Source organism: Physcomitrium patens, chromosome 25 (genome assembly GCF_059467195.1).
Source record: "Physcomitrium patens ecotype Gransden chromosome 25, ASM5946719v1, whole genome shotgun sequence".
NCBI classification, from domain to species: domain Eukaryota; kingdom Viridiplantae; phylum Streptophyta; class Bryopsida; order Funariales; family Funariaceae; genus Physcomitrium; species Physcomitrium patens.
The window spans coordinates 9,302,993-9,330,856 of NC_143434.1; the positions used below are offsets into that span (position 1 = coordinate 9,302,993).

At 33.0% G+C, this 27,864-nt stretch overlaps 2 protein-coding genes across 5 annotated transcripts; both read left to right on the top strand.

Annotated features, from left to right (window-relative positions):
* The first annotated feature begins 12,855 nt into the window (after positions 1 to 12,855).
* Positions 12,856 to 19,852, top strand: LOC112277450 (phosphatidylinositol/phosphatidylcholine transfer protein SFH12). Of its 4 annotated transcripts, none has more exons than XM_090247404.1 (15): positions 12,856 to 13,278; positions 13,927 to 14,096; positions 14,309 to 14,612; positions 15,556 to 15,655; positions 16,153 to 16,419; positions 16,522 to 16,599; positions 16,702 to 16,803; positions 16,929 to 16,978; positions 17,196 to 17,295; positions 17,512 to 17,607; positions 18,001 to 18,105; positions 18,244 to 18,307; positions 18,472 to 18,788; positions 18,913 to 18,987; positions 19,189 to 19,852. In XM_090247404.1, the coding sequence occupies exons 2-15, from the start codon at positions 14,078 to 14,080 to the stop codon at positions 19,222 to 19,224; spliced, it is 1,713 nt and encodes a 570-aa protein (XP_090103530.1). In that variant the 5' UTR covers positions 12,856 to 13,278; positions 13,927 to 14,077; the 3' UTR covers positions 19,225 to 19,852. The 4 variants fall into 4 exon arrangements, with proteins under 4 accessions (XP_090103530.1, XP_090103529.1, XP_024365554.1 ...); XM_090247403.1 differs by having other exon boundaries at positions 12,894 to 13,278; positions 13,927 to 14,164; XM_024509786.3 differs by having other exon boundaries at positions 13,137 to 13,278; positions 14,015 to 14,096.
* Positions 19,853 to 22,841: 2,989 nt separating this feature from the next.
* On the top strand, positions 22,842 to 24,986 carry LOC112277482 (uncharacterized). Its single transcript, XM_024509868.3, has 2 exons — positions 22,842 to 23,452; positions 24,233 to 24,986. Exons 1-2 carry the CDS (start codon positions 22,916 to 22,918, stop codon positions 24,713 to 24,715), a joined length of 1,020 nt encoding a protein of 339 aa, XP_024365636.1. The 5' UTR covers positions 22,842 to 22,915; the 3' UTR covers positions 24,716 to 24,986.
* Positions 24,987 to 27,864: the final 2,878 nt, after the last annotated feature.

Genomic DNA, 27,864 nt, shown 5'->3' on the forward strand with positions numbered 1-27,864 from the left:
GAATCTATGAAAATCCATTCTATATTTCATGTATTGTTTTTGAAGCCATATAGGACCGTGAATATCCTAGTAAAAAAATAAATACCACCACCTCTTATAAAAGTAGGTAATAATAAAGAATTCAAGATAGAAGTGATTTCAGACTCAAAATGGTACTAATGTAGGTTGGAATCTCTTATTTATTGGAGTGAATATAATATTAGCAAACATAAATGGAAGCTAATAAAAAAATCTTACAAATGAAGCAAAGAATGTCAAAGCTTTTTATCAATAACATACATCAAAATCAAGATAAAAGATAGCAAATCTTTGCTATAAAAGAAACAAAATTTAGAAAAGATTATATTCTACTTTCTATCTTTATTTTTAATTTTTATATAATTATGGTATAAAAAAGATGGAAAACCAACAACCAACAAATTTAACTAAAAAGCCATCATTTTTTGACTTATTGGACAAAACTTTACTATTATTAAAGCCTTTAAGATGATATAATAGGGATGAAGACCTTTAAAAATGGCATATACTTCTTTAAATAGATAGCAAGATACAATACATTTGATATCATAACTTGAAAAGAAAGTCTTACTATTTGGTGATTTTATTAAAAATATGAAAAACTATTGATGGTGTTACAAATATTTTGTTTGAAGAAAGTTACGAAGGTCTCAACAATGATCAAATAACATGGTGGTCTTTCTACCTTAGAATGAAATATTAGTAATAGTTGAGAGAACCTATCAATTACCTTCAAAGGAAACAAAAATCTCAATACGTGGCAAATATAATTTGCTCCATTGTAGACTTCCTCAATATGTAATGACCACTCTTTATGAAACTCATTCTTAAAAGAGGGAATAATATCACAAATCTATATTTATTATAATTTTTATGTAAATAATATGAATAAATAAAATTAAATAAAAATAGATTAATTTCATAATAACTTCTAAGAAAGCTTTTTAAAATCATCATAGATATTACTTTGAATTTATATGTATTTTTAATTGATTGATAGGTTAGAAACTTGTTCAACAAGTTAAGTACATGTCACACGTATTGATAGCTTGTGAAACAAGCTAACTATGTGGTGCATATATAGAAAAATTATCTTATAAGTTAAAATACACATTTAATAAAGTCAATTTATTTTGAAAGTGCTATAGAATATTGCTAAGTAGCTCTTATATAGATAATATATATAATAGCAAGAATGAAGCTTTCTTCATTCTTGTCAACTCCCATCTTGCTTCTAGTTTAGAGTCAAGAGTCTCTAGCTTCTTTATCTTTTGTCAATATCTATTTTAGTTTTTTTTTTTAATATACATAATTTTCTATTTTTAATCTTTCTTATTTTTTTGAAAAAGTCTCATTCATTTATTTGCTTTCATCAAATTCTTAATCTTAAAAATATAAGAACTTTTATACATGCTATAAAAGAAATGTCATCTTTTATTATTTATATTACATTTGTTTTTAATCAAAAAAAAAGAATTCAAATGTTAAGGACGTAAATCTTGAAAAAAGAAATTTTCAGTACCCTCTTGTGTTACTTAAAAAGACTATGAAATTACTCAAAGATAATATTATATTAAACTAGAATGGCTATTGTCAAAGACAAAAAAACTAGAAAGTCTTAAAACAAGACTAAGGATTAAAAAGGCATTAACTAGAGTGAAAAAAACTACATTTTTGCTTCCATATATATTCTCTAAGTAGAAGTTACATAGAAATATTCTATAGGACCTCCAATATGTATTAATTTTATTAGATATATGACTTAACTTATAAAGCAAGTTCTTTATGTGTGTGCCACATAGTTAACTTGTTCCACAAGTTATAAACATATGTAACATGTGACTAACTTGTTGACCAAGTTTCTAACCTATTAATTAACTTCAAATTTATATAAAATCAAAAAATATCTATAAAGCTTCTAAGAAGCTTTTTTAGAAGATATTATAAAATTAATCTATATTTGTACATTTCTATTTAATCATATAGATAATTATTGGAATAAAGATATAATGATTCAAAAAAATATATCATTGTTGACATATTTTAGAAAAGATGGTATATTATAGATGAATTATACTGAATAATGACATGTGGTTTATATAGCAGATAAAGTATTCCTTTACAACTACCAAATGAGCCTAGGTTGAAAAGAATCCATTAGATAATTACAAAGCTATGACTAATCTAATTTGGAATAGTATTGAAATATTTTTTGATTATAGTGTCTAATTATGGATTTTATCAATTATTCAATATTATAGCATTCTATCATCATCAAATTTATTATGATAATATTATTACTAATTTGATGATATTAGTAATATTTACTAGCATCTATAAAAGTACCATCTTTAATCACAATTCTTAGCATGAACACATTCCAAATTACCACATTCTAAGACCTTCTAAAATCTTTTGCAAATTTTTAGAACCTTCTAGATACTTATAGAATCTTCGAAAATCTTTTAGAAAATTCTATAGGCTTCTAGAAGCTTCTTTAGACTTCTAAAAACTTCTATAGAAGCTACTATAGACTTCTCTAACCTTTGTTATAATATAAATAAGAATCTTTGGAATGACTTTCACTATCAATTTCATTCTTTGTCTTTAATCTTCATATATTTTTTTATCACATTCTTGTGTCTTTTACAATTCTTTGGATAAATATGAGACTCATTTTTTGCTCTTTCTAAGACAACATCACCTGTGCTTTTCTTCATTCTCAAAAATTTTATGGCCAAATTTCTTTTGAACTTTGCTACAATAAAGCTATTATTTTTAAGCTAGCAAAAAAGATATGTTTTAATAGAAATAATCTTAAATTAGATAGACCAAAGAATGTCACTATAGTAGATGAAAAGATAATCATTTGCCAAATCAATACTAAGAAGGCCGAAAATGCTATTGAAGTTGCTAAAAATCTTAATAATATTATTAATAATCATGTGTCAATCCGAAATATTTGAAATATTCTCAAAAAATGAAATATAGAAGTTGTGGTGAAGAAGAAAAAGCTAATACTTTCTACCCGCTATTGAAAATAATACTTGGATTTTACTCTGAAGTACAAGGAACGGATTGTGGATGATTAGAAGAGCATTATTTAGTTAGATGAGATAAAAATCAATAGATTTGAGTCAGATGGCAAAAAGTAGGTGTGGAAACAAAAAGATCTGTCTTTGCTTGACAAAAAGATCCAAAAAATAGCTAAGTATGGAGGTAGAAATATAATGATATGAGGTTTTATGGAATAGAATGGCATTGGGAGGATGGCAAAGGTTGAAGAGAGGATGGATGATAAACAATTCGTAGAAATTCTTAAAAAAAACTTACTTCCTAGTATTATAGAATTTGACATTTTTGAAGAAGAGGTGATTTTTTAGCAAGATAACGATCTCAAACATAACTCAAAACAAGCATAGAAATGCTTTGATTATCATGGGATTAAAGTAATGGATTGGCCTACTTATTCTTTTAATGTTAATCCCATTGAGCATCTTTGAGAGCACTTCAAAGACTTACTCAATACCTGAAAGATTAAAACCAAAGGAAGTTTGAAAATTATAGAAAAGAATAGCTGTGGAATAAAATAATATTGAAGTAGTTTTGTGCCAAAAATTAATAGAAAGTATGCCTAAGAGGTTGAAAGCACTTATCAAGGCCAAAAGAGGTCCTATAAAATACTAATATGTAATTAAATATCAAACTCAAAAAAATATTTTGATACTATTTCAAATTAGATTGATCATAGTTCTACAATTATCTGATGGATTTTTTTCAACATATGCTCATTTAATAGCTATAAAAGAGTATTTTATTTACTATATAAATTATGTATCATTATTCACTATAATTCATCTATAATACATCATTCTTTCTGAAATATGTCAATATTAAAATAATTTTTTGAATCACTGTATACATCCATGATATTATCGTCTTTTTTAAAGGCAAGTTCTATAAAGAACATCCATTATACATTGAAAAAATCTAAGATGCAAAAAATTATATTTACCAAATACCTTAATCTTTATTCTCTTTGAAGATGGTGATTGGTCTTCTCAGCTATCGATAGTGTCTCATACTAAGGTAGAAAGACCACCTTATTATTTGATCATTGTTGATGTCTTCACAACTTCTATTAAATATAACATTTAAAACATTGTTAGGAGTTGTTTCAACTTTTAATACAATCTCTAAACATTAAAAATCTCTTTAAAGGTCGTGATATCAAACACATTATATCTTACCATCTATTTGAAGAAGGACATGTCATTCTAGAGGATCTTCATCTTGATTGTATTGTCTTAAAGGTTGTGACAATTGCAATGCCTCATCTAATAACTTAATAAATATTAGCTCTTGAATTGAATTTGTTGGTTATTGATTCTTCATCTCTATAGCATCACAAATATACAAAAGCTACAAATAAGACTAGAAGGTAGAATACTATCTTCTTTATATCTTGTTTTTTTTATAGCAAAGATTTGTTATTCTTTATTTTTAGTTTTAATAGATGTCGTTAATAAAAAGTTTCAATCTTCTTTACTGCATTTATAAGATTCTTTATTGCCTCTTATGTACATTCACTAATATCATATCTATATCAATGAATAAGATATTCTAATTTATTTTGGAACTGCTTTCAATCTAAGTCTTCTTCTATCTTAAATGTTTTATCATTATCCACTTCAATATGAAGAAGTAGAATTTGTTTTCTTTTCAAGATATTTATTATCTTATATAGCTCAAAATGAGATATTTGGAATATAGGATACATATTCATAGACTCTGGTATATATAATCAATAAGCAATATGATTGATTTGTTCATAAATAAGAAAAGTTATATTGTATCATCTATATTGAATTATGGTTATTCTTTGCAATAAGCATTTGCATTGATTTTTTGACAATTTTGAGCTTTCTTTAATTGTGCCTTCATTGTTAAATATAGTTCTGACAAATGATTTGCCAAATCTTCTATCTCAAATCTATCAGCTTTTGAAAAATTAAAAGTATCAAGTTATAGGTGATAACCATACTTGGCAAAAAAATGGTGTTTATTGAGTAGAATAATATATCGAATTATTATACGCAAACTTTGCCTATGGCAAAAAAATTATCCAATCATGTTAATGATAGTTGATGGTACACGTCCAATAGTGCTCTAAAACTTGATTTACCTATTTTTTTGTCAATTAATTTGAGGATGAAAAGCTAAAGAAAGCTTTATATCTATCTTTAGAATTTTAAAAAGGGTTCTTTAAAATCTTGATACAAATTGAGTCTTCTTATCCAATATAATATTTTTGAATAATCTATGATAGCAATAGATATTATCAAAAAAAACTTACATGTTTCTTCACTTATAATAGATTTTGTATATAATATAAAATTTACCATCTTAGTAAAAAAATATATTATTATAAATATAAAATTATATAAATTTGAGACTAAAATATCTAAATTTATAGAAATAAAAACTATGGTTGTTTCAAAATAAGTAATGATTGAAGAAGTCTATAAAGATAATAAAGAGGAGTTTTTTATCTTAAAAAAAAAATTGCATGATTGTATAAAGTCTTTAATTTCCTTCCACATTTGAGACTACTAAAAATCTTTGTATATTAGCTATAACGTCTTATTGTATCAAAAATGTCCAAATACTAAAAAATTATGATAAGCTTGAAGAACATGTAATTATGCTTCACCTTTTAGAATATATAATCATCTTTCAAAATAAAGTATATTATTCTTGAATTTAAACTTAGAAGTTATATGAAAATAAAAAAATATATATATTCTTGATATCATGAATAAGAAGATCAAAGGACATACTTGATTGAATTTACTTGATAAAGATTGAATTAATAATCAATTGATTTTATTGCACAGAGATGAAAATACTTTGGCTTTAAGAAAAATATTCTTTGTTGATCAAAAGCTACATTTCTTTCTTTTCATACAAGATAAGAATGTCTAATAAACCTTATTGTTTTTTGAGTCAATAAGTGATCTTAAAATCAAATCTTAATAAAAACATGATTCAATTGGCTTAGCAATAATTCAAAATATGTATTGACATAAAGTACTTGATATTCTTGTGGTTTGTATATATAGTGACTAGACTTGGATATCTTCTAGATAATGACATCATTCTTAAAATGAATCTACAATTGAAAGAAGCTCTTTATTATGGATATCATAGTTAATCTTGGCTACTGAATTTTTTTTGAAATAGAAAGCTATTAGGTGGAGTTTGACATTTCTTCCCATTTATGAAAAAATGATACATATAGCAAAATTTGATGCATCTATTTCTATGAAGAATGCCTTGAAAAAATACATTTGATACAAAATTGGTGCAAAAATAAACGCTAACTTTAAGGCTTTAAAAGCTGATTTAGTTTCTTTATTTTATTCAAGTTTAGCTTTATATGTCAAATATATATAAAAAAATTGTAACTTATAAAAAATTCTTGATAAAGATTTTATAGTAATTAATAAATTCTAAAAATCATTTCATAAATCTTAGTATTTTTGGAATCTTCCAATCTATGATACTCTAGACCTTCTTTGGATCCATGATTAGACCTTTATTAGAAATAATCTATCCTAGAAAGTCAACTTGAATAGTATAGCATACACTTTTTTTTATCTTGGCATATAATCTTGCATCTCTAAGTTTTCATAACATACAACAAACATGAGGTTCATATTCTTTTGTATTTTTAGAGTAGATTAAAATGTCATTTAAATAATAAATAATAAAATTATTAAAAAACTTATAAAAAATATTATTTATAAGATATTGAAAAGTGAGTAATATATATATGAATCCAAAATACATGACATTATATTCAAAATATCCATACCTAGTTCAAAAAGTAGTCTTCTATTTATCTCCTTCTTTGATATGAATTAGGTTGTATATTCTTTATAAATCTATTTTTGTATAGATCTTTGCTTAATTGAATTTATCAAATAGTTCAGCTTATTCTTATAGATCAATTAAACAATCATAAGGTTGATGCTTTGGAAAAATATTTATATTCTTTTTTCAAAAACATCTTAGAAATCTTGATACTAGCTAGAAATACCACTTGACATCTTTCTACTATAAAAAATGAACATGTCATATATAACAAAAGATAATCCTTCTTTTGTAGCATGCATGAAAGTTTTTGCATCTATCAGTAAGGATTTGGATGTAATATACTTATATATTTCTACTTAACTAATAGGATTTTAGATTAAACTAAAAGAAAAATTAAGATTATAAAAAATCCAATCTATTTGAAGATTTTTTTTTTTAATCACAATAATTTTATAATAATTAAATTGAAAAGAGATCTTATGACATTAAATACTATTATATTATTATGATCTTTAGTTTTTACGTCTAAAATAAAAATTCCATGGATAACATCTCCAAAAGACAAAAAATGACCATCTATAATTTCTATATGTATTGGTTTAGTTTACTTGACTAAAAATATTTCTTATTTTTTGATAAAATCTTTGTTTATAAAATAGGCTAAGGCTTTCAAATCTAATAATATAAAGATTTTTTGATTTTTAGGTCATAAACATATATTTATTGTAAAACAAGGTGACGGATCTAGGAAGACAATAGGATCTTTATTATGTATTACACATGATTTCAGCAATTCAATCACTATTGTAGTTGAAAAAACTTGTTTTTTGACATATTATCTTCTTTGGCGATTGTATTCTTTATTTTGTGATTGCATTGCTTCTTACAAAAATATTGAATAGTATGCTTAGATTCTTTATAATATAAGCATAAACCTTTTTGATGATATTAAGTCTTTTTCTATTTCGTGATGAATTTAAAACGTAGAGTATCAATTTGCATTAGTTCCAACATTGATGAATAAGTTTTTGAAATTTAAAAGCTGCCATCATTACTTGGCTTATTCTACTTCAACCAAGTTTTTATTCTTAACGCCTTTTAAATAATCAATTACCACATAGAATGGCTTCAGCAATAAATTATTTCAAAGATTTTGCTTTTGGCATTGTCATTAATACATCTTTGCTATTATCTTTTAATCTATACTAAAATTGATTGATAAGGGCTTTATCATTCTACTCCATATTGCAAGAAAGGTTTTGGAATTTAGTAGCATATATGGTGATTAATTGTGATCTTTCTTATAAAAATAAGAATTTGGTTTCTATTACTTTTTTTATTACTTTATCTAAATATGGCCATAAATACTTGTAAGAATGAATTTAAAACATAAAAAAAACTTAAATCATTTTTTTTATCAAAGGTAGATATTAAGAGAGAGCAGTTTGAGATACAAGTATGTCTATGAAGCTGACTTGAGTAAATTCATTAGAATATTAGAAGAGATGCAATCTTAGTTAGAACTTAACTTATTGCAAAAATCCTTGAAATTTTGATCTTCTTCTATCAAACTTCTTTGGCATAATAATCTTTCTTCTTATTGTACTTGTAGAAATAAAACTTTATAGATTTGGTTGTGAGGTTGATTTACTTGCTTCTTTCAGTTACATAATTCCTTGATATAGATTTTAAATTTCTTTTATAGGTATAAGATTAGTATTTTTGTAATTGACGTTGGTGATGTGTGACATTTCTACTCTAAGAGTATTAACAAATTTGTGAAGATTAGCAATAGTTACAAATCTATTCTTATTTTTTTCAAGTATAGCATCTATGATTTTTTCTTTCATTTTAAATAACTTAAAAAATTCTACAATTCAATTTAAAAGAAGGTTATTTGCAACCTCTAATATCCAATAAAAATTTCTACAAAAAGAGGTAATCCAATCTTTTTTTAAAAAAATATAATGTTAAAAAATTAAATAGTTTGTTTAAAGATGGATAATTTGCAACCTTCAAACTACAACAATAGAAGTAAAATAATTCACTCACTTCTAAAACAAGACAAGAATAATGATTTAATACTCTGTCAAAGTACCAAAGACATAAATCTCAAAGAAAGAAAATCTCAATACACTCTTGTATGACTTAAAAAGACTAAAAAATCACTCAAAGATGATAATATATTAAACCATAATGGCTATTGTTAAAAATAAGAAAATTAGAAAGTCTCAAAATAACATTAAAGACTAGAAAAGAATTAATAAGAGTAAAAAAGGCTTCATTTTTGCCTCTATATATACTCTCTAACTAAGAGCTGTATGACAATATTCTATAGAACCTCCAATAAGTATTGACTTTGTTAGACAAATGATTTAACTTGCAAGGTAAGTTATCTATATGTACACCACATAGTTAGCTTGTTCCACAAGCTACTAACACATGTGTCGCGTGGCTAATTTGTTGACCAAGTTTCTAGCTTATCAATTAACTACAAACATGTGTAAAGTCAAAGCAACAACTACAAAGCTTCTTTAGAAAATATTATGAAATAATTCTACTTTTATCTACTTTTATTTAATCATATATGTAATTATTGGAATAAATATGCATGTCCATGATATCAAGTAGCATTCAAATGTAATATTAGAATTATCAAGACATCTTTTAAAAGAATAATGTAGATATTTTTCAAGAATATTGTCATTATGATTGTTTAATTGATCTTCAAGAACATTGTTAGTATGATTGCATAATTAATCTTCAAAAAGATCAATTACTATTTGAATCAATGTATAGTTTATTATAAAATGAGTTAGTTTTATTCAAGGAATATATCAATGAAAACTTGGCTAAGCACTTTATGTGCCATTCAAAACCTCAAATAAAAGTTCTTATCTTATTTGTAAAGAAAAAAGACAAATCATTGTAGATGTGTGTTGATTATTGAAGGTTAAACAAAATTTCTATCAAGAGTAGATATCTTCTATCATTAATATTAAGACTTTTTTATGAATAAATCAATTAAAGTTCTATAAAAAAATAATAAAAAATATAAAATTAAGTATATATTAAAAAATAAGATGGATAAAAAAATATATTTCAAATTAAATAAGTATATTTTGAATATAATATGATATTTTTTTTACTAAAAAATATATTAATTTTTTTCCAATATTTGATAGATAATGATTTTTTATAATTTTTAAGTGATTTTGTCATTTATTATCTGGATGACATTTTAATCTAATCTAAGAATAAAAAATAGCATAAATATTATGTTTTTTTGTATTGCGAAAATGTAAAGAGGTAAGATTAAATATCAAGATAGAAAAGCATATATTTTATACAATTCAAGTTGATTTTATTACGATATATCCATCATATGAATCCATCATATGGATCCATCATATGAATCCATCATATGGATCCATCATATGAATCCATCATATGGATCCATCATATGAATCCATCATATGGATCCATCATATGAATCCATCATATGGATCCATCATATGAATCCATCATATGGATCCATCATATGAATCCATCATATGGATCCATCATATGGATCCATCATATGGATCCATCATATGGATCTTTAAAAAATTCAAATTATCATAAATTAAAAGATTCTATGATCATTAAAAAATATCTAATTTTTTTAAAAGTGTGCTAATTACTATCAAATTTTCATCAAGAAATTTTTTCAAGTTGCAACTCCACTTACATGTTTGATTTGTAAAGAAAAACTTGAGTAGAATAAAGAAATTAAAGTAATATTTAAATCTTCAAAGATGATTTTTACTATAGTACCAATTTTATATTATGTTGACTTTTTAAAGGTATTTTTTATAAAAATAAATGCATCAAGTACAACATTGCATTAGGTGCAATAATATTCACTTATTAGCCAAGAAAATAACAAGGTTTGCTAGATGCCATTTTTAGATGTTCTTATCTTGCACCAAAAGAAAGAGATGCAACTTTTAATTAATAACAAATGATTTTTTTGAAGCCAAAGCATTTATATTTTTAAGCAATGAAATTAGTATTGATTTTTAATTTCATATTTTTTAATCAAATAGAATTAAATATGTGCTTAGATCTTCTTATACAAGATATCAAGAATAATACTTTTAAATATCATATTTCTAAATTTAAATTCAAAGAAAATATTCTCTATTTCAAAGAATTATGTGCTCTTCAATCTTGTCATGTTTTTTTAATTATAAGATATTTTAGATACAATAAGATCTTAAAGTTAATCTTAAAAGATTTTGGTGGCTTCAAATATAAAAAGTAGTTATAGACTTTGTACAATCATGTAATATTTGTTGAAGATCAAAAATTTCTTAACATTGATTTTATGGAATTTTTCAACCACCACCTATATGAGAATAAATAAAGTCTTTTATTTCTATGGTTCTTATTATACATATATTAGTATTTATTTAAATAGAAGTAGTTAAATAGAAGTAAGTAAACTTAATAATATCTCATAGAGTAGATTTGTAGAAGCTACATTGACATAGATTTGACTTTATAAGTATTTATAAACAATTGATAGGTCAAAAAGTAGGCCACTAAGTTGACTATATGTTGTACATATTAACTACTCGTTTTTATTAGTATGTCACTTGTCATACAAGTTAGCCATGTAGAACACATATTAAAAACTTGTCTTGCAAGTTAAACACATGTTGAATGACTTCTACAATATCACCATATAATTCTTTAGTTAGATAGAATATATAGAAGTAAGAATAAAACTTTCTTCACTCTTATCAACTCCATTCTTGCTTCTAGTCTAGTTTCAAGAATCTATAGTTTTCTTATCTTTGGCAATAGTCATTCCAATTTTATCTTGAATATACATTTTTTTTTTTTAATTTTTTTGTATCATCTTTCTTTGAAACACATCTTACATGTTTAATAACATTCTTCAAGTTATTCTTCTTGATAGATGGTGGTTTTGATGTAATTTTACAAAATGAGGTAACATATTCTAAATTCTTTTATAAATTAGATGCTATCATATTTTAACTTTAAAAAAATTAAATATATATATATATATATATATATATATATTTCTAATTAAGTAAAAATTAAGTTGAATTTATTTTAAATAATTTTTTTATTGATATTTATGTCATTTGCACAAGTGTGTAGAAAAAGAATACAACTTGTGTAATTATATTAAAAATGTATTTTTTTATTACAAGATTATATAAGTAAATGAATGTAACTCCAAAATTGTGTAAGTAGAACAAAAAGTAATTTTTTTTGGAAAAATTGCAAGTATACCTTTTTTTAATTCTTCAAGCTTCTAGATGCAACAGATGTTTTTAATGTCACAGATATTTTACAATTTAAAAATAAATAAACAAATAAATAGATGCTGAGGGTTTTCTACTTAAGCAAACTGGTGCAGCTTTTTGTACACAAGAAATAATTAAAGACTACAATTTTAATAATGTTTGGTGATGGTATAAAAAGTTATTTACAGTCTAATAGTATCAATAATTGTGTTGTTTTTAATCTACTTGTAAAATACAAAAAACAAAAAACAAAACCAAACAAACAGTAAAACCAACGTCAAGATGTAATATTACACGAGATGGCATCCACGAGTGGGGACAGAGGAGCTGCAGGATCGAAATCCACTTGTCTTACCCAGTAGCGCCGTTCTTAGAAAAATGAGTCTGGAAAGTGGTATAATTTCAGCAACAAGTGACAAATATATCAACAAACGAGAAGCTCCAAATGGATGAACAGGAAAAGGAGTGTATGAACACAGAAGGGATGGATGACGGAGACGGAAGAGTCTGACGTGGCGGTTACTGCCAGCTAGGCTTCCACCTGTCACTTGCAAAAAGGCCTAGGTGGAGGCAGGCCCGGGGGAGGATGAAGAACAATTGCGGACTGATTGAGTGTGGCTGCTTTCTTGGCTATGTCTCCGCGAATTCGAAATCGGTAGCCGCATGGATTGTGTCCATCGCATACTTTTTGTGTTGACGAGGGCTGCGTGGACGGTCAGGCGGAGTGCGCCGTGGTGCAGTCCTTTCTTGTGAAGAAGAAGAAGAAGAAGAAGCAGAAGAAGATGAAGATGAAGAAGAAGACGAAGGAGCGGAGAAGATGATACTCTGTTTCGGAGTGTGTGCATGCAGATGTCGGTGTGGTCAGTGCGGTGGTTTAAGAGGGGAATTGAGTGCGTTGGCCGATTTCGGATGTGCACTTGGACGGCGACGGGTTCGCCATGCGGTGTTGCGAGTTTCGTGACTGGCGGAGTTTGTGTTTCGTAGCAAGAACGGCGGTGGTGTTCAGTTTGTGTTGACGTTCAGGGACTGCGACTCTCTCAAATTGAGGATTACAGGAGTGGTAACTTGAGCCTGATTCAAGCCTGGGGGGAGAGAGGGAGAGAGAGAGAGAGTTGAGGAACTCTATTGTAGATGTGAAATTTGGTTATCCGGAGGTTGTATAGTTTGATCATGCTTTTGAAAAAGTCTTGAGGACCGTTAGGGTATATTGCTACGTGTAAGCATTGAATAAATGGGCTTTTGTAGATTCGTTCTATCGTTGATTCCGTAGGATGTTCTTGAAGTAAAGTTTTTCTCTAGCGGCGAGAGTTTATGTTGCATGTAGGTGATAATTCTAACGTGACTAGCGTTTCGTATTGAACGCGCGCTAGACGATTGCACGTTCTGTTCCTGTTATTTTTACTTAGAATTTGCTGAAATGTGTTCCCTTTCTGCAGCCATGCAAACGCTTTCTCAAATTCTTGTAATTTCGAGCCATATTTTATCGTTTGGAAACCTGGATTTTTGTCGACTTTGCTAGACCCTGTTGGCCGTAAAACAGATGATCCTTAAGCATGGAAGTCTGTATCGTCCACGGATTATTAGATTAGAACAAGAAACCTAATTTGATTTCTCCTCACAGAACCTACAATGATGGTGATAGGAATTTGTGGACAAACATGCATTGAGAGACGCACTTTTGTACTGAATGAGTGTTGGATGTGATCAGGGTTTGGTTCATCGATACCGGTTTAAAGCGTTCTCAAGTCCTTGAAATGTATCCGTCGTGACCACAATTTCTTGGACAATTATTGCAGCGGAAATAACCCGGAGTCTGGGGCGGAGGATTGTGTAAATTGATCAATGCGTGATCGGTCAACATGGGGTTACACAGTCATGGTTGGTTGCGTTTCTGCTCATGCTGTGAATAATGCCCGACTATGCGGTGGCTTTAGAATCTCCAAAAGGTCTAGGCTTACAGCTTACATTGATAATTTTCATATTCAAGCTGGAGTGATTTGGTTGAACTCTGAAGCATGCAAGCTTTTGTCTTGCAAAGACCAATAATTATTCGCAGTTGTGATTTTATAATTGCTGCCGTGGTTTGCTAGAAACAAATGGTGAGCGGGGCAAACATTTAAGCCACACGCCATCATCCAACAGTATCGACGATGAATCACGAGGCAGCGGCAAACCAAAATTAGGAGCTTTCCGTGCTATAATCACCACCTCCAAGTTTCGCAATTCTTTGAAAAAGCGGCGCAGTAACAGTTTGACTCGTGTAACAAGTTTGGCCCTACCTATTGTGGATATTCGTGATGACAAGGACCAGAAGGCTGTTGAAGAACTTCGCAAGGAACTTTTCGACAAAAATCTGCTTCCTCCACAGCATGATGATTACCACGCCCTTCTGAGGTCCGTACCCTACCGTTCAGTTCTTAGCATGTCCACTTGCACTTAAATGTAAATTGTGTTGCACAAGTTGTTATAGGTTGAAGGATATGCTAGTTACGGGAACTCATCTTTCATCTTAACCGTAATGTTTGCTGATGAGTGATTTTCAGATGGTGCCCGTGTTCTTCTATGTTTCACTTATGCGACCCAATTGTATTGTTTATCGTTTATTTGTGTTCGGTTGTGTATAGAAAGGATGACTGTATGGCGGAATCGAGCTTATGAGTTCTGTCATACATGTGCGTTTGAGTTTGTTTCGAGTCAAATATTAGGGAAGCTTTGTTGCTACCCTGCTAGGTGGCATATTCTGCCACCGTTCTTGATGGCTGGACCAATCTCGATGTTGGTAAGCGTTGTGAAATGTCACTGGATGTCGCTCTTCTACTTAATCTCAATCTTTTAACGATTACTGAATTGAAATATTTCAAGGTCACCTGCTGGTGGCCGAGTACGGAGGACAATAGCTTTGTTGGTCAGGGGTGTTTCTGAATACATTCAAAAATTATAATAATGGAGTGCAAGGAGACTACAATTCTGTGTAGTGATTTTTGAATATTGTAATAATGATTCGAATTTACCTCGGCATTTAAAGTTAGTCTTGGCAGAAGCTGTGTTAAATTACGCCGTTTGCATGATTTTGTAACAAGGATTTATTGTAGTGAGAACGAGGAGCCCCTGTTGTCATGAAGAATTCGCTGTAGTTATTTACTGCGGTGTCGTTTGAGTTTAAGATTGAAAACTTACTTTTTGCGGTTTAGCTGAACAGTCCAAGCATTAGACCACGGTATATTTGATCACGTATCGATGCATGTCAATGGTTGTTCATATTTTAATCTATATTCTCTTTCCATCTGCGGTGTGACAGTATTTGATGGCATTTCAAATTTTGTTTCGTGCTTTGTAGGTTTTTGAAGGCAAGGAAATATGACGTCAAGAAGACCATAGAAATGTGGAGAAATATGCTAGCGTGGCGCAAAGATTTTAGGACAGATACAATTATCGAGGTTTTTGTTAATTTCCAATCTTACCATGAATTATGAATGTGATGCCTTGCTTGTTCTCGTTCTTTCTCTTTTTTTCTTTTCTTTTCTTTCCATGTTCTGTAAGCGGATTGAAACTGCTGATCGGGCTTGCAATTCCAACAAAACCTATTTAGCGAGAGTTCTTGAGGGGTTTTTAAATTCAGCTGAGATTATAGAGTCGGATGCTTGGAGTATTGGCAACTTGATAAAGTCTTGGCTTAATGTAGATAATTTGTTTACATTCCAAATGACATAATGTTTTTGAGATACCTCTGCATCTTCTTGTGGATAGTCTCGACCCAGTTTTACGTATCTGACCTTTGCTCAAGGCAGTGAATTTTTCATGTTCAAATATCAAGCTCAAATATATCAGAAATTTGGAATTCCTGTGCGACTGTATCCTTCAATGTGAATTATTGTCCGACATATGCTGAACTTTTTTATATCACAACTCTTTTGTTATTTGTTTGCCTGCTCAGGATTTTCTTTTTACAGAGATTGACACAGTAAGGAGATTTTATCCACAAGGGCATCACGGGGTGGATAAAGAAGGCAGGCCTGTTTACATTGAAAGAATTGGCAAAATACAAGCACAGAGCTTGTTGGAAGTTACTACACTTGAGCGGTATTTAAAATTTCATGTACAAGAGTTTGAGAAGCTGCTTAACTTGAAGTTTCCAGCATGCTCTGTCGCCGCAAACAGACATATTGATACCACCACCACCATCCTTGATGTATCTGGAGTGGTAATGTATTCTCCATTTCTCTTCACATGACATGACATAGCTACTATATATTGTTCTTCATGGATATTTACCATATCTAATGTCTTTGTTCTTGTATTGCAGGGCTTAAAAAACTTCAGTAAACCTGCGCGAGACCTGATTCTTGCCATCCAGAAAGTTGACAACGACAATTATCCAGAGGTACTTGTCAATATTGGATTGGACATTGCAGGGATTTGGTTAAGAAATTAAATGATCGAGCAATGGTACTAATTGCGGTTTATTGAAATTGTTGCAATGCAGACGTTGGCAGGGTTATTTATTGTCAATGCAGGGCCAGGATTCAAAATGCTTTGGAGCACAGTCAAGGGCTTTTTGGACCCCAACACCGCCGCAAAAATACACGTAATTATCAGCCCTAGACTTTCATTTTGTGTGTTCTTTTTAGGTCTACTGAGGCCGACTGGGGCATGGACAGTTTGATGTACTGATAACCCTATTTCAAATACTGAAGTCACTTGCGTTGGCAGGTCATTGGTACCAACTATCAAAAGAAACTTCTTGAGATTATCGATGAAAGGTGAGTCTCTTCATTCATCTGTTGTCTTTCTTGAAATCAATTGGTAGCTTGACTAGCTAGTTTGTGTGTAACAAGGACAACGTTATGTCCAAGGAAGGTATTACAAACATTTGTGAACTTTGGGTGTTATGACCGGTTAGCTTTCAAACAGTTGCCACACCGAAGTAAAACCTTAAGGAACAGTTTTTTTCACTGTTGGATTGGGTGATCTGCACAGTAATTTGCCAGAATTTCTGGGCGGAGGTTGCAATTGCCAAACAGAAGGAGGATGTTTGCAGTCTGACAAGGGCCCCTGGAAGGATTCTGATATATTGAAGGTAAAAGGACAGTTAACGTTTTGCATAATAATATCTCCTTGCTCACAATTGGAAGACGTCACTTTGACTTAAACCAATCCTACAATTGAGCAACGGCGTGTCTGGGGGGTTTCAAAGCTAGACATGAAAGTCCTTGTTAACCTATAGAGGACTTTTCGTTACATACGTGCTAGGCTCTTTCTCCATATTCAGTAATTTTATGCTTGCTATCCGCAGGTTTTAAACGCGGCAGAACAGAGCAAAGTTGGCCGAGAGAGTGTGTCCTCTGCAAGGGAGCACGCGGCTTCTTCTCATTTTGACGACATAAAAAGGGTAACAATGCAGTAGAAGGCTTTTATTGTATTCCATTCGTCTCAATGTTTCATTGGAAGAGGGAAGGGTATGGTCGTTGAGAGTTAAGAGGCCGTTTGCATGCTCTGCCGTGAAATATTCTAGAGAGTCTTCGACTTGGAGTTCTTCACCGTCCAACTTTGGCCAACATTGAAACTTTCAACCACTTAATCTCCCCATTGCCTGGCATATAAACTGTCTATTTTAGGAAGCCTTGGATGATTATCCCGCTCTGTTGACCTTTAGCTACATTTTGTATACGAGATCGCAAAGCTACACGGATGAGCCTGTGTGTAGTGTGAAAGCCGAGGCGCAAACCTGATTTCGGGACTGTATTCGACCACTAGAACTCTGGGGTCGTTTGATGTTGCGCAGGAAATCGGAGACCAGGGTAGTGGAGTAGAAGAATCTACTGCAGAGTCTGGACCAAAGAAAAACGAGACTCGTGCCGACGATGATGTGTTAACCGTGAAAGAAGAGGTACGTGAACGTGCTGGCAACCGCTGATGCACTCACTCACTCCGATTATGTTGCACACAGATATACGAGGACGATCACCTGTCTTAAGGGAGTATATGTACTCTGGTAGCTGAAGTTTGTTTGGACTGATGGTCACAGGTCGTCGTAGGCAACAAAGATGTCACGAGCGGATGCGGTAAACACGCCGCTCCGAACTCTTCAGGTACTGAAGGTGCTGGGTGCATGGTATTGAGGAGCACCTGTTTGCACGGTAGCGTTCCGTTGTTTTATGGGTCATGGTGTGGTGCTGGTAATGCAGTCAAAGTTTTGTGATGAGAAATTAGTAGCAGTCGATCTGACCGATGCGAGGTTGCATGTGGTTCGCAGAGAAGACGGGGGTTCGGTGGACGACAGGCATGCAGGCTCGATCGATGTTGTGGTCTCTGCTGTGGGCGTTGGTAGATTGGCTAAGCCGACCGTTGAGGCTTGCGATGAGGAATGTGCACGAGAAAGAGGCAAAGGAGCGGATGAGATTAGATGAGTATGTGAGAACGACGGGGCTTATATCGAATCGTGTGGCAATGCTTGAGGAAGATTTCAGCACATTGTCTTCAACGTGTAATTCAGCTGCCAAATCACCTCCAGTGGATCCTTCCGAAGAAAAGTTCCAAGCTCTGGAAGCGGAAATAGTAGAAGCAAAGAAGGTTGGTGTGTTGAATTTGTTGGTAGTAGTGGTTGTGGCAGATCGTGGTGGGCCCCTTCTTTGATTGCGAGCGAGCCAGAGAGAAAGCAGAAATCTGATGGTGGGTTGTGTGAATGGTGAACCAGAACATTGAAGAGGTGTTAGCAAAGCAGGAGGAGCTAATGAACGAACTGCAGCAAATGAAGGAGTACCGCATGATGGTATGGTTCTATAAAGCTTTGGATTAAGTGTGTATGACTTGTAGATGGGCGTGTAGGAGGAAATTCGGTGAAAAACTCTCATCACTCGTTTACAGCTGTTCTGCATTTGTTGCATTTCAATGTGGCTGACGTTTCTTGATACATGATGATTGGGCGTTGGTGATGTACGTCTCCGGTGACGATTGAATGGATGCCTTGCAGAAAAAGAAGCGACATCACAGGCTGCTTTTGTTGTGAGCGCTTGGATTGTCCGAAGTGAAGGTTCGAAGGGATGCATTAATGTTAGGCCATGCTTTCGACTTTGTCTTAACCTTCATGCCTTCGCAACTATTATTGAGAATCCAATAATTTTTCCTGTTCGTCTTGAATACCAGCAGGTGCTCAAACCTAAGTAAAGTTTTGCTTACAGCATAATCCAGCATTACTTAACATGGAGACATGGCTGGTGCTAAAGTAACAAATAGGTTCGATTGTTCAGTAACCTTTGGAGGGTCGTGGATTTAATGAGTTTTTAGCCATCGCATTTAGCTTCCACACTATGTGCTAGTGCATCTGCTGGTCTGTGTGGACTTGGATAAGGTAGCATGCTCTCCTTTCCTATTAGAAGATAGCCTGATTCCAGACAGGTGGACAGAAACGTAGTTCTTGTAGTATTTTAGCATTGATTTTGCGTTACTAGTTGTGCATGGATCACTTTTTACTGACACGAATATGGTTTACAGTTTACAAGCAGGAGTCTACTTGCTTATAGAAGGGGCACGTTTTGAAGAACTGAACGTAGTCCTTGGTTTAGTCTATGTTGGAGTGGGATATGTATTATGAACTCACGGTGTTCTGTACATGTAAATGTATCAATCTTTCCGCAGGTGATTATGGAAATGTATCTGTGATGTTAGTAGATGTAGTTGCAATTCACATTCCACGAAAATAGTGGTGTTTGTATTCTTCGTCTCTTTTTTTTTTTCTTTTTTTTGCATTTCCCAAATTTCATCAATGCATATTCTACACGCTTGGCATTGTTTGTTGCAGTATCTCAGTCTGGTTTGGACTTGAATATTTTTAACAAAGTGATTTTTTTAAGAAAAAACTTGCTGGGGTGGAATGAAGCCAACCAAAAACACCCTCCACTTCATGATAAGTTGGGTGGTGATCATAGCTTTTCAAATATATGTTCTATAGATGCATTCTTGTATTTTATAAGTTATGTTTTGTTGAAATACGTATATATATATATATATATATATATATTAGGAAGTAATCCATAGTAATTTGTTGAACCATGCATGATAATGTTCCAACTTTAATTAAACGTAGAAGTAAAATAAAATAAAATAATCACAATATTTTTTAAACTTCATTCAAGATAAACGACTGCCAGAAATTCTTAGATTATATTTTAGATAATTGGCCTTTGTAGTTTCATTATTTATATTTGTAATCAAATTCTTTCTTCAGTAATGTAAAGTATAAAAAATAGTGTTTTTATTCTTGATTCTAAAAATAACCTGTAAGCATATCAATTGCACTATAATATCACACAACCATTGCAGAGATCTTTTTATTTACATAATTAATATATTTATTTTAATATTTTATTAGTATTCAAATATATTATTATTAAATTATTTAGTCACTTACTTAAGTTTTGTTTAAGTTTTGCTGACTTCTGCATTGGTGTTTCATCACAATACGGATATGACTTACTCATTATACGCACAATGTTTTTCTTTTACTCTTTTGATGTCTTTTCATATGTTTTTATTGAATCAAAATATACTGACAGGATCTCTATAGGTAATTTATGTATACACATATTTATGTAATAGTTTGATAACAAATACACATGTAATTTTATTGGTCTATGATCTTCGTTGGGTATACTAGGTGTGTGTGTGTGTGTGTATATATTTATATGATACTGAAAAAAGAATTGATGAATTAATAAGTAATCAAATAAGCAATAATTTTTTTTAGAAATAGGTTATTGCTTTCTCAAATTCTTGTAATTTCGAGCCATATTTTATCGTTTGGAAACCTGGATTTTTGTCGACTTTGCTAGACCCTGTTGGAAGTAAAACAGATGATCCTTAAGCATGGAAGTCTGTATCGATCTGTTTGTACAATAGCTTTTTCTTTGTTCCTACTTATTTTTAGCTTGATAAATCCACTGTGACAGTATTTTGGATATTTTCATATTTGTAAAATTATAGTTTGTTGATTGCACCACCCTGAAGTAAAGAAAAGTATAAACTAAAAAAAGAAGTATTGTTAAAAAAAAAATGTTGTTATTCAGTGTTTTATAATTGCAACAGATATAATATACATTGTTTTCTATAGATTTGATTGAGTTTCACAAACCATTTTTTAAAAAAATGTTTATCTACTATTTTAATACTTTTTTTCTTGTGCTTGAATTGTGTAAACATGTTTGTTGTCTATTTCTTTATTATGAAGGAAAATTAAATTAAAATTAGAATTAAAGAAACAAAATCTTCTATCAATATGTACAATTTTTTCATTTTCCGTTTTCTTTTTATTTCATTTTTATTATTTGAATGTGAAACAATATTTCCTAATTTCACAAACAAAAAGATCAACAAAATGGAGTTTATCATACATAATCCACAAGCCATCCACATCAAACAACTTAGAGGATAAACTAGAGGAAAAAAAAAACCATCTTTGATTGGCTGCATACCTCATTATTTTCATCAAAAGTGAAACAATAACTCAACTTTAAATCAATCAGAAATCAAAATCTACATGAAGCACTAACAAATAATTGCTATTAGGCACTTTCTTGTGCCCAACCGCATGGGTTTCCACTAGTAGTTCATCATCCACACACACACACACACACACACAAAAAATATATATATATATATATAGCATTTGCAGGGAGATTGATAAAATCCGGGTATGTATGTACGGCACCCATGTAGCACAAACAATACAACAAATTAATTCGTTCTAGAAAGCTCGGTGTGAATAGAGACCAGAACTTACAATGCATGCAAAAAGCAAGCAAGGGAAGCTTCGAGGCTGTGGCCACGTAGACCTAATCTGCGTTGCGAGCCCATGCTCGCGCTGCCTCTGGCGCTTCCCCCGCGGCCACAGCGCGCCGCCGCTCTGGCTTGTATCTCAAATATAGCAACTCTGAATGCCCTCGATCGTAACTCTCGCACCATCCTTCATTACCCAATTCGCCTGTTCCTGCGACTCTTCACTTCTCGCGGAGTTTGTCACTGCAGAGCCGTCTGGGATCACGCTGCGCGCGGGCTGGAGCAGTGCCGACGATCCTCCTGAGGATTTGAAGGTGATTTTGTGTGTGTTTGTGTGTGCGTTGTCGGGAGAGATTATGCGCTGTTGGGTTCTCTTTTGTGGAAGGAGAGCAAGTCGTGGAGCTGTGATACGACCTTTGCCACGAGTTGTGAGTGATTTAGGGTTTATGGCCTATTGTGGGGCGTTTAGGGTTTGGAAGTGAGGATGCAACCGCGGAGTGCGTTTGTGAGAATTGTATAGGGTTCGTTTAGTGGTGTCGACGGTGATGGTGTTCGCGTTTCTGGGTTGAGCGAAAGCGTGTCTGGGGTTTTAAGCTGTCGCGTTCTAATTTTGGCATAGTTTGAAAATTGTGGGTAAGAGTGTTTTGAAGGGAAAGAGGACTGTTTAAGTTTTTTAGTGAAGAGGTTCAGTTACGGCAGAAAGAGAGAGCCATGTTACCTGTGAGTACGTGCCCATCGTTTTGCAGTAACTAAGTAGCTTGGCTTTTTAGAAGCGCCGAGCGTACCTCATGTCTGTGGTTCCAGAGGTCTCAAGGAAAGAGCTTTTGAGTTGTTCCGGGGGAGCAGGGACTTTCGTCTCCTGGGTTCCAATCCCGCTGAAATCCTTCTTTCAGCGCCGTTACTTCAGAAGATAGTCGTGGGATGTGATGGGAGGCAAGGCTCACCCCCCCTCCAGTTCAGAATCTGATTACTGGGGTGACGAGTCATGGACCGTGGATTGCCCTTGTGGGGTGAGCTTCGACGATGGCGAGGAGATGGTGGAATGCGATGAGTGTGCCGTGTGGGTGCACACAGCGTGTTGCCGTGTGCCCAAAGGCCTTACTACCTACGTCTGTGATAAGTGCAAGAGCAAAAAGAAGAAAGAGTCCGAAGAAGCGCCCGAGATCCCTGAAGCCGCTCCATCTGTGGACCTTCCTTTCTCCGGCGCAGACACTTTACATACCACTGACCTCGTTCGTAAGCCCAACGAAGTGCCCATCCTTGACCGTGTGCACGTTCAAGGGATCCCCGGAGGAGATCCCAGTCTCTTTGTGAACGTTTCGAAAGTTTTCTCTCAGCAGCTGTGGAAGTACACTGGATACGTGCCGAAAGCGTTTCACACCAAGTGCAAGGACATCCCGTCGTTGCCCTGTATAGATGACACCCTCGAGCGCTTTCTCTCGCTATTGTCTTCTAGGAAAGAGGTATGTTCCTTGCTTTACTTCTTGTGTGCCCTCTCTTTACTTCCTGTTTTGTATTTCTTATCGCTCACTGGACCTGTAATCTGACAACCGTGTCGTTGGTTCTATCTGCGAAGTCACAATAAGGGATGCATGTCTTGACGTCTTGCTCCTCACTAAATTGATATCGGTTTTGCGTGTTCCTTGAAGTATCAGATGTGATCAAAAGGAAACTCACATACCGTTTGCATATTATTTGGTTATTTGAATGCAACATTAGCTGGTTTAAGTATTTAAAGTTCTCCCATACACGATCTCTAATTACGTGGACAGGTTGGACTGTTTTTAAACTGAACGTAAAAGAAATTTTTGTGAACTTTCGCAGTATTCCCTCGCTGGAGAAAGATCCCTAATTATTGAACACACGCCTGGGCTGTTATCATTTTTCCATGAGCTCACTTAACGAGTCACTCGTGGCAGAATTTCCGACACCACTATTTCACTTGTCTTTCTTAGCGATACTGTCACTAAAGCTCTCTTTGAATATGTTTGTTGGTTTTAAGAAAGGGGGATATGGTGACAGTATTCCTGCCTTCTTATATAATTTCTGCCTAATTTCTTCAGATTCTCTTTAAAAATAACTATTGGGCTAGAAGAACGGAGAAATTCCTAATTGCGGAAATCTGCAAACATGGGTTAGTTGAAAGCGGTGCTTCGATTTTTTTTGACTGAAACATATGGCAAGATGGCATAAATAGTTGTGTACTTTAATGCGGGTTCTGACGCATCTCTTGTTTTTTGCAGGCTTCTCCCGAGACTATGGAGGATGTAAAGCCCACCGAGAGAGTTAAGGAGGAAGACCTTGGTAATGTCAGGAAGGGCACTATGGGCACCGTACAGGCTGAGAAGCCTTCAAAACTTCGCGACCCCAAAAAAGCGGAAGTTGGTAAGAGTAGTAAATCGGTGCAAAAGTCTTCGAGATCAAACAGAGATGGAAAAGTGCAGTTGCATTTGAAACGGAGCTCTGAGGAACAGAACCGCAAGGAGTCGCATAATAAGAGACCGCGAACTGGAAACTCAGTGAGGACAGAAGAGGAGTCCTTAAAAGAGGACGAATTCTCGCGGTCTGAGGGGGAGCCTGCGGCACGGGGGAAGTCGCCAATATTTTCTAGGAAAAATCCGAAGGCAATGAAGAAGATGGCTGTCCAAGAATTTATGGATGGGCATGTCTCGATCCTTGGCACTCGGTGTACACACAGTGAGCAGATTCAATCAACCGTGGCTTAGTTTGCTAGGTGATTCTCTGATCGCCTGCTCTTGCCCTGTTTTTGACATTGTATACTTGAATGTAGAGTAGTGGTAAATTATTGATCATTTGTTGAGATATGGGTTGACCGCTCTGCATTGTAACCATCATCCTACATTACTACAAGAAGTGTGTCATGGTTACCATTTCATCAAGAGTTGCACAAGTAGGACATCGATAAGCTGTGTGCGTTGATGAATTTTGACAAATTTTGTATCGTACAATTCCAGTCTTAAGTCGGATTTGACTAAAGCTACTGCCCCATATTTCTATTCAACTGAATGTTATTTGTAACTTGGAGCTTATTTTGTAGGAAGTTCTCTTTTTTGTTGGAGCTGTGATTTGAAGTTTTGCATCCTAGTATAATCTAGTTCAATATACTTCAGTTAAGATTTTAAGATTCTTACCTTGATTGTGTGCCATATGTAAATTATGAACACTTTTTCACTCGGCATGAAAAGTTCGATATATTTTTCTAAATGTCAGGAAAATGAACAATGAAAAAAATGCACTGAATGCAAATGTAACAATAATACGTATATCATCTTTAATGTAATATCACAGCCCCAACAAAAGAACTGCCTGAGTATCCCAAGCTTCCGCAATCACTTACTCCCACAGCAGACATCTCTTCGTCGCCCAAGCTTGTAGTTCGGTAACCAACCTCGTCTCACCACTTGCACTACATTACCAGCTCCATACCACGACAGATATCACCAAAGACCGACACCATGTACCCAGCACCTTCGGAACATGAATCGTTCGATGCGGTGTACCTACCGCATCTGCTCGTGACAGTGTTAGCGACCTGTGACCATCAATCCAAACATACTTCAGCTGCAACTGCAAATATACTCCCTTGAGGCAGGGTGTTTAGTCCTCGTTTACTTGTGTGCAACGTCATCGGAGCGAGAGGTAGCATCGGCAGTTGCCAGCAAGTTCACGTACCTCTTTTCACACGGCTAACTCATTGTCGTCGGCACGAGTCTAACTATTCGATGGTCCAGACTCTGAAGTAAATTCTTCTACTCCACTACCCTATTCTCCGATTTTCTGCGCAACATCAAACGACCCCAAACTTCTAGCAATCGAACACAGCCCCGAATTCTGATGAGGAACAGTGTCCGATGCGACGACGGATCGAAGAGGATTCCACAAGTTAGCAGAGACCTGTCATGTCTAGAATTGACAGCTCTTACACTGGGCACCTGGTCGATCGCTGCCCCGGCTACCGACACATTGGAGTCTGCAGCTTGTGAGCTAGAGACTTTGTATACAGACAGAAACTTTACTCTCCACCAACTCTTGTTAGGCTGAAAAGATCCACATTTCTGCGGTCATCGTGCAAGTTCCTCCGACAAGGTCTGGCGAGGTTCTGCACCAACTGCCTACTCTGACAGTAATACAAAAACGCTTCAGTGATTGTTCAGTTGTACAGCTTCGTTTGTTTGAAGTTTTGCTTCGATGAGGAAATTACGCAAAAGCCAGTCGGTCTATGACCAAAACAATTCACAAATGTTAGAATTTTTGTCTTTTTACCTTGGACATGATATTTATCCTTGTTCAACGCGAACTGGCCATTCGAACTACCAATCACAATTTTCAAGGAAACACAACAAATGAATGAAGAGATTTTCGATTATCCGATATTAAAATAAAGTCTGAAATTGTTAGTATTGAATATTGAATAATATGTTAATCTTTGTAGCATTCTATATTAATACCATCTGCGAGTTAAATGGAATACTAGTCTTGTTGTTATATGCCATTGAGATATCATTATTAAAATTTCTAATTCTATAATAAATGATATTTTTATTAATTAATGGGAGTTATTAATTTTAGGGGGGTTAATTATTGAGGAGACAACTAAACTTTAAACCCCTAAATCCTAAACCTTGTCATAGTTGTCGTTGTCAGATTCCTCTCTTCTTCCTTCATGAAAACCTCCTCTACATGCATCAGTCAACTCTACTCAATCTTATTGTAGCACTATCTTCACTACTTAGATCTGGAATTTGAATATTTGGAAGTGATCATATATATGTATATATGTTCATGTACTTATTTGGAGTTTTTTGTGCTTCATCCAATGTGATAAGTTATATATATGCACTTTCATAAATTAGCCTATTGAAAATTTGTTGATTTATTTTTGGTCTTTAACTTAATAATATTGTGCCAATCTTACCTCCCTCTCTTAGCATGTGCTCTACATATTTTTAGCTACTCTTGAATATTTATAAGCTACTTCCAAATAATTGTTGCAACCAAAATTATCATAATCATTTATTAACTTTCATGACACCTTGCTTGACATGTGTTGATAGCACTATGCAAACTAGTGGGTCCTAAGACTACTAATTAACTCAAACATTATTGGATGTTGTAGAGCTTGAGCATAGTGATTAATTAAATCCTTAATTCATATGCATTGATTATCATGTGTGTAATTTCAAAAGAAGCATATTCTTCAAACTTTCTATGTTCAAGTCTCTTTGGATGGTTGTGCTAGTCGTTGAAAGAATAGAATCTTCTCTACTTCAAATTATTTGTTATAATTCTATTATTTTTTTATTTTTAAAATTTTAAAATATTGAACTAGGTAATTTGTATTCTTTACTTGGTATATACAGATTGGTAGTAACCATTGTCAGTCTTCGTGATATAATGTTGCTACCTATGACTATAGATTTATATACATTTTAAAGGACAATGTAATATATCTTGTCATTTCTTTTTTATGAAGAAAATGCCAGTCAATTTTGGTTTCTATATGTGCTAGTTTAGAAGACTGGTAACAATGGAACTTCTATATGTTCCATGGAATTTAGTTTAAAGGGTTAGGATTAACTTAGATTGTAGATTTATTGAAGTAGCTGAAACAATTATGTTCAAACTTATGTGTTGTTTTATCTCTTCACAAGAAATTGAAGTTTTTTATACATAATGACTAATACTAAGAATATTCTTAAATTATTCTTTAATTGCAATTAAATATCAATTGTTCTAACAGTTGATACTCTGTAGCATGTACATCTATATTTCTATTAGTAATGGTCTATTTGTAGATAAAATAATCTGTGCAATATCCTAAATTCTAAGATTTAGTTGGATCTTTGAAGCGTTT

Bases quoted from the DNA above. Each gene is read 5' to 3' on its own strand.
- LOC112277450 (XM_090247403.1), top strand. From the start codon at position 14,128: ATGCCCGACTATGCGGTGGCTTTAGAATCTCCAAAAG. The intron at 14,165-14,308 runs GTCTAGGCTTAC...GTGGTTTGCTAG, and splicing joins GGCTTTAGAATCTCCAAAAG to AAACAAATGGTGAGCGGGGC. The intron at 15,656-16,152 runs GTTTTTGTTAAT...TTGCCTGCTCAG, and splicing joins GGACAGATACAATTATCGAG to GATTTTCTTTTTACAGAGAT.
- LOC112277482 (XM_024509868.3), top strand. From the start codon at position 22,916: ATGGGAGGCAAGGCTCACCCCCCCTCCAGTTCAGAATCTGATTACTGG. The intron at 23,453-24,232 runs GTATGTTCCTTG...TGTTTTTTGCAG, and splicing joins TATTGTCTTCTAGGAAAGAG to GCTTCTCCCGAGACTATGGA.